This window comes from Typopeltis vanoorti, chromosome 5 (assembly GCF_054136105.1).
Source record: "Typopeltis vanoorti isolate ZY-2024b chromosome 5, IOZ_Tvanoo_1.0, whole genome shotgun sequence".
Lineage (NCBI taxonomy): Eukaryota > Metazoa > Arthropoda > Arachnida > Uropygi > Thelyphonidae > Typopeltis > Typopeltis vanoorti.
In genome coordinates, this window is record NC_143553.1 from 72,416,023 (window position 1) to 72,428,163 (window position 12,141).

A 12,141-nucleotide genomic window follows, 5' to 3' on the forward strand; every position below is an offset into this window, starting at 1 on the left:
TTCTGAATAAATCCAGTACAAGTCTACAAGATTCCCTGACTAAATTGAATCTTCCTCTTCTGCAGCTTGTCCCACTTAAGTAGGGTCGCTGTTTGTGGTGAGTCTCCTTCACATCCTCATGTCTAAATTGAACAGTCCTGACTAAATTGAAAATCAACAATAAAAAGACAAAGACAATGAAAATAAGTAGAAACATTGAAAACATCAACTATATCCTGAATGGCGAACCTATAGAACAAATAAAACATTCAGCTATTTAGGCACAATGATTAGGTAAATTAAATATGGAAACAGACAACAGAATTAGTAAATCTGGTATGGTAGGAAGTAAGCTGAATAATTTTATTTGGAATAAGAAAGAAATTAGTCAAAACTCTAAATTTGCTGTATACAAGACAGTGTTCAAATCAGTTTTAATTTATGGATCTGAGAGGTGAGTTAGAAATAAAAACACTTGATCAAAGACTGGAGACCTCTGATATAAGAGTTTTGAGAAGGACTAGTGGAGTGAACAGATAGCATCAATGGAAGTATCACATTAAAAATGAGAATATTAGGAAAGAACTTGCCAGTTTATCATTCAGAAATGTGTTAGTAGAGCTAATCTCAGGTGGATGGTCACTTAAACAGAATGGGAGAAGAAAGATTAGAAAAACAAGTTTTCTTTGCTAGGTTGGCAGAAAAAAGACCAAAAGACCCAGAGGAAGAGCCTTAAATGACGGAAATATAAGATCTGATAATGTTGGAGTCTTAACAAATAACAGATTAAGTTGGAGAAAAATTGTTGATCAGAAGTTAGTAATGATGTAACTTTTTCATGTAGTATTATCATAATCCTGTACAGTCCCCTGAGGGTACATATCATGAATTTAATGATGATGATGACATTAGGAAGGAACTTGACATTGTTTGCATTTGAGAATGTGTGAGCAAGACTGATCTAAGGTAGTGTGATCAATTAAACAGAATAGAAGAAGAAAGGTTAGCAAAACAGGTATTTGATGCCAAGATAGCAGGAAAAAAGACTCAGAGGAAGACTCTGAGTCTAGGTGGTGTTGGAGGGAAATTGTTGATAGGAGATTATTAATAATGTAAACTTAATCATGTAGTGCTGTCATAGCAGCCTGAACACTCCCTTGAGGGAACATATGAGGTAAATTGATGATGATGAAAATTAATTAATAAAGAACCATACAGTTTCATGATAAAATTATCCTTAAACAGATGTTTTCAGTTTCATAAAAATATTGCAACTGCCATAACAAGCACAAAATTTTTATTTAAAATATCCTTATTATCAGAAGGCTTCAGCACATATTGATGAGTTCTTTGATTTCAAAAATTTCACTTTTTTTTTTAGTTGGTAGAAATCTGTTATTCTTCTCATTATTATTATCAGACCTTCATTGAGTAAATAAGTCATCAGGTCCTCCATCACAAACACACACAGCTCATCATACCATGATATTAATAATGCATTCTCTATCTCCACACCCACTACACTTTCAGGCAATGCATTCCAACAACCTATCATTCTCCATGTAAAAAAAAACCTACTCTTAACCCACTTGCTTCTCATACATGTTCATTATACAACTTCTAAGGATGCCTCTTGTTTCTCCCCCCCCCACACACACACCCTGGGATATCCACCCAATCTTGAAAAATCTGATCCACATTAACATGGCAATAACCACTTACCAACTTATATGTCTTGATCATGTCCTTCCTTCCATCCACTAGACCCTGTTAATTGCATTCTCTCAATGTCTAAATACATAACAATTCAGAGATCAAAAACCACTTTATTCAATCATTTCTGAACCATTTCCAATATCTTTTCATCCTTTCAAAAACCAGGTGACTAAATCTGTGCACAGTAAATAATATGGAGTCTGATTAAAGCCTTATATAATAGAATCATAACTTCTTTACTCCTATATGTCAGAGTTCTCTGCATCTCTGTCATAATGCACTGTGCGGTCCTCACAATTTTAGCATACTGTCTCTGAAATTTAAGGTAACTATCCACCAACATCCCCAGATCTTCATCTTTTCCACCTCCCCTAAGATATCCTCATTAATCTTATACTCTCCCACACTTTAAAAACCTTACACTTTGCTACATTGAACTGAGAGCCCCATTCATCTGCACATTCACAAAGCCTATTCAAGTTCACATAATTATCATTATTATTATTATCCCAATACCCCCATCGAGTCAAAAGAATCATTGCAGGAGGTTCCTTTGTCATACATGCAGCTCGTCTGGTACCCTGGTTTTCCCTCTGTCATTTCCGACTGTAGGTGACTTGGTAAGCAATGTCCACAAAGTACTCCTGGTAAGATTTTTACAGGGCAGTTCATCATTGCTTCCCCCCCCCCCAATTTTATCCAGGCTTGGGACTGGCATATGGCTGGGACATATTCATGACTGTAATCTACATGTGTTCACAGGACTGGTTGCCTCTTCTGGGGGGGGGGGGAGAAAAACCTGAGTTTCCAGGTGAAAAAAAACCCTACTTCCATATGAGACCGGCTAACTCACCATTAGTCAAAAGAGACCAGATAAAGTTCCTCACGTCACTGATGGGAATCGAACATAGGTCTTTCCAACCAAAGGGCTTCGTCCATACTGACTGAGCTGCAGAGTTCCACACGGCTTGTCACCATGCCTTAAATACATTCAAATTCTCTGCAGACACCACACTCTCAGGCAATGCATTCCAATCATCCACAACTCTGCATGCAAAAGACCTGCTTCTCATTCCTTGCTTGCACTCTCTTTACACAGCTTCCAGGGATGGCTTCTTGTTTTCCCCTCCAAATCCCACCATTTTATGAAAATCCTCTTTAATGTTAATCCTATACTAACCCCTTACCAACTTGTAGATCTTTATCATCACATCACCACTCTTCCTCTTGTCTGTCAATTGCATCTAGATTGTCAATTGCATTTTCTCAATCCTTCTTCATACTCAACATTCCAGAAACCAGAAACTCCCTTAGTCAATCACCTCTGGACTTTTCCAATATCTGTTCATCCTTTTGAAAACCAGGTAACTAAATCTGTGCTAAGTAGTCGATATGTGGCTTAATCAAAGCCTTATACAATGGAACTAGAATTTCTTTACTTCTACAAGTCAGTGTAGAAGTAAGAGAACTGGGGATGCTCAGTCGCAACACTGACTAGTATCCCCTCTCTCATACCCATTCACTCATTTTATTCAAAACTCGAAAAGCAATAACATCTGCTATACTCCTAACAGTGCTTCCAAACTTTGTATCATCTGTAAACATCTGTATACCACCATTCAAAGCCCTTCAGAATATCATTTACATACAAATTAATCTCTTACCATTTTATGAAAAACCTCTTTAATGTTAATCTTGAAATAACCCCTTACCAACTTGCACATATCTATCATATTACTTCTCCTACCCATTAGACTCTGTAAATTGCATCTTCTTTACCTTTCTTCATACTCCACATTCCAGAGACTAGAAACCACATTAGTCAATTGCCTCCAGACCCTTTCCAATATCTCTTCATCCTTTTGAAAATCAGGTGACAAAACATATGCATGGTATACCATATGTGACCTAATAAAAGCCTTATACAATGCAACCAGAATCTCCTTACTTCAACAAGTCAGTGTATTCTGCATCATTGCAAGAATTCATAGTGATGTCTTCATAATTTTGCAATGTATCCTCTAAACGTTATATACCTATCCATCATCATCCCCAGATCTCTTATTGTAAAACCACAACATCCGCACTACTATTTCTAACTTTGCATATATCTATAAACAATTGAACATGCAATTCAAATCTTCACCAATAATATTAACATATTCAATAACAATGGTCATGAAACAGACACTTGAGCACACCATTAGTGACTTTTCTCTTCCAGGATGCTACTCTGGATACAAAACTTTGGATTGCCAGTCTCCAATCCAATGCATTAATCATATACCCAATCCCATCATTTCTAGTTTAATTATCAACTTATCATGTGATAATCTATCAAAAGCCTTTGAAATATAAATATACTACTGTTAATCAATCTCCTTTGTCCAATGCATTTATCAACTTATTGGAGAAAGTTAATCACCAAAGCCTATGTTACTGGAGCGATACTAACCTGCACTGGATGAATCCCTCAAAAATGTAAGTTACAAAAAAAAACTGGTGTGCATAAGATATGGGGAAACAAAATTGTCAGACCTGTTTTGTTTGAGACAAATCTTAATGCTGAAATGAAATGTACCTAAACATTCTAAAAGACATAATCATGCCATTCCTGCTAAACAAGGATGGAGAATTTTCAAATGCATATTTTAAGCAGGATGGGGCACCGTCCCATTACAGTACAAGGGTGGTCTGAAAAGTTCTCGGCCTAACAATGAAAAAAAAATTTATAATTTCAAAATTATTTTTATTTTTCAACATAATCTCCATTAAGACTAATACATTTATTCCAGCGATGTTCCAGTGCCATTATCCCATCCCTGCAGTGGTTCTCAGTAAGATCTGTAAAATACCCCTCTACAGTTGCAATCACCTCTTGATTTGAAGAAAAATGCTGACCAATGAGGAAGTTTTAATTTTGGGAAGAGATAGAAGTCAGAGGGAGCCAAATCTGGGGAATAGGGATGGATGTTCCAACAATTCATAGTACAGATCCCTTAATTTTCCCATTGCCAAAACACTTTTGTGGGCAGGTGCATTATCTTGATGAAAGATGATTTTTTTCTTCTGCAAACCAAGTCTTTTCTCATGAATTTTTTTGACTAGTCTGGTTAAAAAATTGGAATAATATTCCCCAGTCATTGTTTTACTCTTTTCAAGATAATTAATAAACAGAATGCTTTAGCATCACAAAACATCAATGCCATGACCTTTCCTGCTGGTGGAATCGACTTTGTCTTCTTTGGCGCTGAACAACCGGTCTCTGTTCACTGTTTTGACTGCTGTTTGGATTCTGGTGTGTAATGGTGAATCCAAGTCTCATCCATAGTAATTAATCCACATACAAAATCAATTTTATTCTTGTAAAAACGCCCCAAGCACTGTTCAGAGATTTTCATGCAAGTGCATTTTTGATCTGCTGTGGTCAAGCATGGCACCCATCTTGCGCAAAGCTTTTTTCATGCAATTCTTCATGCAAAATATACCCTACACATTCTTTTGAAATGCCTATAGTCTCAGCAATTTCACTCACTTTGACTGGCCGGTCATCCAATACCACCATATCATGCATTGATTGATGATTTCACACTTTTTGGATGTCCTTCACGTGGATCATCTTCAAGGCTGGTATGGCCACGTTTAAACTCGGCAGCACATTTCTTAATTGTCGAAAACGAAGGAGAAGAGTGCCCATAAACTTTTATGAACTTTGAATGAATTTCTTTTGGCATTAAACCTTCTTTTACAAAGAATTTCATAACCGCAAGATACTCAATTTTATCCATTTCAAGGGATGCAGACAACACTTTTGCTTCAGACAGCTGTATAAAACAAACCACTTGATAAATGACTTTCAATTTCACATGAATGCTTGTGACAGATGTAACAACTTAAAAAAAATAAATAAATCTTGCCGATAGGGTTTCCATGTACGGTCAAGGCCAAGAACTTTTCCCACCCTCGTATTTGCATAACAAATGGTTAGATCTGCAGTTTCTGGATTCCTGGGTTGGTTACAGTTATTTCCAGACCCCATCCAACTCTATTTTTACCTGTAAAGACATTTGCAGGCCATAGCGTACCAGGGTACCAGGAAAAGATACAAAGCATGAATCATCTAAGGGAATACATTTGAAATGCAATTATGTGCACAACACCAGATATATTAACGAGAGTTCATCATGAGTGGGAAAGAGAGAGAGAGAGAGATGCATCTGTATATATTTTCAAAGGAATGTGACCAGGTAGGACTTGTTTTATGAATAAAGTGACAGTTTATTAAAATAAAGTGACCATTTTCCATATATATGAAGACTTTTGAATCACCCTGTATGTTGTTTTAAAAGAAAATTTTAAAAAAGAGAGAATATAGAAATTATGTTGTGACAGCACCTTGGATAACTTTTACAAAATTTTATTCTATTTTTGATTTGATATCAAATATATTATCTCAACTGAATGAAAATCTGCCAAGGATAACAACTATTGAGCAAAAAATATTAAATTAAGTCAAGTTGTCAAGTTTAATACTCACTTTTTCTAAATTCCTTACTCCTGAATATTTGTCTAAGGCTGGTGTTAACCTTGACTCTAATAATTGAGCCCATTTTGATACGCTAAAGCAATGATATAAAAAAAAATTAAAAATTAAAAATTAAAATACAAAATGGCAAAATCAATATTCTAAAGAAAGTTAATGTTTTATATGAATCATATACACAACTACAAATCCTTCAATATATTATGCAACCTGTAGTAAGTATCTGGGATCATACTTAGAGTCATAAAATTGTAATGGATGTTAAGTCACTTCAATGTTATTGTTATTATTATTACGTGACACCTCCAGAGAGTCCAGACTCATCGAGGAAGGGTACCTACTCTACAGCTCTCCGTCACCACCACTCAATCCACCAACTACAGCGAACCGCATCATCTACACCAATGCTGTCTACTACCCATCACCACCACTAGTATGTTCACAGACAATCACAAACATCCATGCCCACAGCGCGATTTGAATCCACAGCCTTTTGGCTGAGAGCGGATACAATGACCACTTGGCCAACCAGGCCAGCATATCATTGAATTAGTCCTGGATATTTCTCCTCAGCCATTTATCATGATGGAAAGCTTACTATGAGTAACTAAATGTAAGAAAAGATATCGAGTGCAATATCACAATAAATAGATAACAGGACAGTATAAAAGAGAATGAGAGCAAACACAAAAGTACAAATATAACACAAAACAGTGATAAGAGCACGTGGGCTCAAACCTGTGGGTGAGAAAATGAAAGTTAAAAATGGAATAAATGAATGTGAAGGAATAAAAAGGCATAAACATGTAAAAAAACATGAAACATAATGAGAAAAGAAATTTAAAAGCGATGATGTTATCAGGGGAGAGCTGGAATAGAGGTCAGAGTAAAGATAGATATAATTATAGAATAATAGGCTATACAATTTTCAGAAGGATAGCAAGGTGGAAAGGGGGGGGGGTACCATTAATGATTGGAAAAGAACTGTGTCCACCACAAAGTGTGGAAGTTGATAGCCATGCGAACATTTTGAACCTGTGAGGTGTGAAATTGAAGTTAACAAGCTAGTATATCTGATAGGATGCTGTTAGTGGCCAAGAAATGTAAAGACTGATTATGAAAGGTTTAGGCAAATTGGTTAGGCATGTAAAAAGAAGCTGATGCCAATGGGAGACCTTAATTACAGAAATATAGAATGGAAGGAGGGGGGGAATAGTGTGCAGGAACAAGGAAAGTAAGTTTGTTGAACTGCTGAGAGATAAATATCTCAAGTAGCATGTGAATGAAGCAACTAGAGGTTTTAGTGTTTTGGATTTGGTGCTAACTTCACAAAATGTAGTTCTTAATGAGGTATTAATACTGCCACTAGTTGGTTAGAGTGATCAATCACGAGGAACTTGTTTGGGAAGTGGTAAAACAAGAAAAGGTTACTGTCATAAAAGTATATATGTGTAATTATAAGGTGGCTGATTAAAGGAAGTTTTGTAGCCAACTAGCATCGATGCACTGGGTAAATGAGCTATGCAGAAAAGATGTTGACTGTGCATGGTAATTCATAAGACAGTATCTGGCACAAGCAGTGTATAAGGGTTAAGCGAGTACTGCATATCGAGGGTTAAGCGAGTACATAGAGTAGGAGTAAAATTGAAATGAAATCAAGCAAGCTGTGTTGGAAAAGAAAATGTTATGGAAAAGGCACAAGACTGTTGGTGGCAACTGGATCTATGAAGAGTATAAAGTGCAGGCTAGGAAGGTGAGAGCAAGGTAAAGAAAGAAAAAGTGCAGTATGACAGCAAATTGGCTGGTCAGGTCAAGGGCGTTCTTCCGCTATATGGCAAGTAAGCAGAAGAAATAATTATGGAAGGTTGACACTGGTAGATAGTCATGGCAACAGAGTGAGAAAATTAGGACAGAAGTACCCCTACTGTCAATCCATGTCTCAAGTTTTTTTCTTGGACTCATTCAATAAATTCACTATATCAGGGGTCCAAGAAAAAACCCTGAGACATGGATTAACAGAAGGGGTACTTCTGTCCTAATTTGCTCAATTTTCTCACTCTGCTGCCATGACTATCTACCGGTGTCAACCTCCCATAATTATTTCTTCCCCTCCTAATATTTGCCTCCCTATTATCAGAGCATATGATGCTAAAGTAAATGATGCAGTGCAATATGTAACAGGGAGGAAAGTATTAGGAGAATTGTAAATGAAAGAATCAGAGATCTAGCAGATATTGATTGGCACTATCAATGGCTATGAGACAGAAGTACCCCTGCTGTCAATCCATGCCTCACATTTCTGTTCATGGACTCCTGATATAGTGGAATTATTGAATGAGCACTTTATCAGAGTATATCATGCTAATGTAAATGATGCAGAGCAATAAGTAACAAGGAGTATTAGGAGTATTAGGAGAATTGGAAATGAAAAAATCAGATGTTGATTGGGTTAGATGTTAATAAGGCTGTGGGAATTCATGACATATCACCATTACATGTACATTGTAAGTGTTGCAAAGATTACTTCGAATGGCAGTCATGATCTCTTCTCAAAATTGTAATTTCTGTCCAATATTGCTCTCAAGTGTGACTACAGTGTGATCACAGGGTCTGACAGGTATGGAAGATAAAGCAAAACACAGTTCTGCCTTATATTCCAGAAAAAGGATCCATTTTCCTTCCAGTCTTATTCTCAACAACACCCAAATCTCTAAACAAGATGCAGTTCCTCTTCAATATTTCTCTTCACCACAGTACTACAATATTTTCCAAACCTAAACAAATTCAGCAGCATCATGCCAAAAAAAAATGGATGACTACCAATTTGAGACCTTCAAGAATGTTCTATCAATAAACCCGTAGAGGGTGCCAGTTAGGAATGTTCCCAACAGCTAGCTGTGCACCTGACCAGATTATTTAATGAAAGTCTTGCAGTGGGTAAAGTTCCTAAGAAGTGGAAAGAAGGGAAAATAGTACCACTCCACAAGCATGGTTCTCAGACCAAAGCATCCAATTATAGACCAGTCTGTATAACTACAGTTGTAGCTAAGGTGTTGGAGAGATTGGTTAAGAATAAAATGCAAGATTGGGTTGAAAGACATAGTATAATCTTTATGATGATCAGCATGGACTAGTCAAGGGTAGGTCTTGTTTTAACAATTTATTTGCATTTTATGATAAGGAAATGAGTGTGTTAGATAAGGGATAATCACATGCAGTGATATTCTTGAACTTTGCAAAAGCATTTGATAGATTACCACATGATAAGTTGGTGTACAAGCTGCAGAGTATCAGAATAGCTAGTATATTGGTTAGATGGATTAGTGATTGTCTCTCTGAATGATACCTGCAAGTTGTGTATGATGGAGCAATGCCTCAAAAAAAGGAGGGTAACCAGTGGTTCTGTTCTTGGACTTCTGCTGTTTGACTTGTTTGTAAATGATATTTCATGTTGATTGTCTGGGGATCTTCAGTTTTTTTCTTATGATGCAAAGTCGGGGAGAATTATAAGTAGCTCTGCTGATGTTAATTCCTATCAGGAAGATTTGAATAGACTTTTGACTTGAACAAAGGAATGGGATTGTAGTTTTAATATTAATAAGCTCAAGGTGTTGCATTTTGAGTGCAGAAATATAAGGCTGTGTACCATAATGGTTGCGCTGTATACTAGGCAAAATGTCGATGTAGATGAGATTTGGGAGTGATGGCTGAGAGCAGACTGAAGTTTAGAGGGCATATTGTAAGTGTTGCAAAGATTGTACTTTAAATGGCAGTCATGATCTCTTGTCAAAATTGTAATTTCTGTCCAATGCTGCTCTCAAGTGTGACTACAGGTAGTCACTCTGGGTATCACAGGGTCTGACAGGTATGGAAGATAAGGCAAAACACAGTTTTGCCTTATGTTCCAGAAAAAGGATCCATTTTTCTTCCAGTCTTACTCTTAACAACACCCAAATCTCTAAACAAGATGCAGTTCCTTTTCATAATTTCTCTTCACCACAGTACTACAATATTCTCCAAACTTAAACAAATTCAGCAGCATCATGCCAAAAAAAAAAATGGAAACCTTCAACAACGTTCTATCAATAAACCCATAGAGGATGCCAGTTAGGACTGTAGGAACCTGCCTTTTACAATCAATGTGTTTGACTTCTTGATTATGTGCCTGCATGCACATGCTTAGTATATTTCTTTGTGTCCATCAAAATGCTTTGGTGATCAAAGCAAAATATTGGCTTGGTAATCTAATTAGCTAAATAAATTTAGTTAGTTAGTTATTAGCTTTAAACAAGTGTTCTCCACTAAACATCAACATCAGTCTTAATCAATGCCCAAGAATCCATACCAGCGAATGGCAAAAATTTCTGCAGAAAATAACTCTCCACTCTCTCCAAGATCGACTGACATAGCTTCAACTGAAAAAGCTCATATAATATCCTTTAGATCACATCATCTGTCATTAGCATAACATATGTTTACATAAAGAAGCATCTATCTTAATGCAAAAGAGACTGAACTAGAGAAGTGGGTATACTAGTTTCATTGTCTTAAGTGGTGAACAAACAACTTGCAAATCCAGGAAGATATAATGATAATAATAATTGTAGTTATTATGATTATTATTATTATCAACAGACTTCCAAAGAGTCAAGAGACTCATTGTGCGAGGTCTCACTCTCACATACACAACTCGTGCCTCAACTTAAATACATTCACTGTCCTCGAACTCACTCAATCTCAGGCAATGCATTCCAATCACCCACCACTCTATGCAAAAAATCTACTCCTCAGCTTCCAGGAATCGTCCAGGAAGAACAACCATTCCAGGAATCTTCCAGGAATGGTTGTTCTCCACATCTCATGAAAAATCCAATCCACACTAATCTGGTAATTATCTTTTACCAATTTATATGTCTTGATCATGTCTCCCTCTTCCTTCTATCCACTGGGCTCTGTAATTTGCATTTTCTCAATCTGTCCTCATATTCCACATTCCACAGGCCAGGAACCAACTTAGTCAACCATCTCTTGACCCTCTCCAACATCTTATCATCCTTTTGAAAACCTGGGAACCAAATCTGTGCACAGTATCCATATGTAACCTGATCAAAACCTTGTAAAATGGAATAAAAACATCTTTACTTCTATATGTTAGTGTTCTCTGTATCATTCCCATAATCCACTGTGTTGTCCTCACAATTTTAGCAAAATGTCCACAAAATTTCAAGTCTCCATCCACCATAACCCCCAAATCCTTCATATCCTCGCCAATCCTATACTCTGCATTCCATCTTTTCTTCTCAAATTTTAAAACTTCACAATTTGTTAATTAAATTTGCTGACATTCCCATATATTCACTCATTCAAACAGTCTTAGGCCCTCTTGCAAAGCTACAACATCTTCTCTACATCTCATCTCTCCCCAACTTTGCATCATCTGCAAACAACTGTGTATCACTATTTTAGCTCTTTCCAAATGTTATTTGCATACAAATTAAACAACAATGTGACACACAAAACAGATCCCTGAGAGATGTCACTAGTGACTTTTCTCGTCTGGAATATCACTCACCCATACATAACCTGTTGATACCCAATCTCCAATCCAACACGTTTATCTATTATCCAGTTCCAATTTAACTACTAGTTTGTCATATGACAATCTATCGAAAGCCTTTGAAAAACTAAATATACTACTGTATGTGCTGTGCATCCTCCTTGTCCAATATATTCGTCACCTTGATATAATAAGTAAGCAGATTGCTAAAACACAATCTTCCTTTAAGAAACCCATGCTGTCCACCCAGTTCTGAATCCTTATCCTCACCAGTTTCTCCCACACCTTGACGACAACAACTCCAGACAAGCAGATTGGCCCATAATGTGAAAACTTAAGAGTCTTA

At 36.7% G+C, this 12,141-nt stretch overlaps 1 protein-coding gene across 1 annotated transcript in view; it reads right to left on the reverse strand.

Annotated features, from left to right (window-relative positions):
• Positions 1 to 12,141, reverse strand: part of LOC150106523 (voltage-dependent calcium channel subunit alpha-2/delta-2-like) — a 174,232-nt gene that overhangs the window by 125,998 nt on the left and 36,093 nt on the right. Inside the window, exon 2 of the mRNA XM_090393426.1 lies at positions 6,233 to 6,314. Coding sequence (XP_090249552.1) covers positions 6,233 to 6,314 — 82 coding nt within the window. The remainder of the gene's footprint in view (positions 1 to 6,232; positions 6,315 to 12,141) is intronic.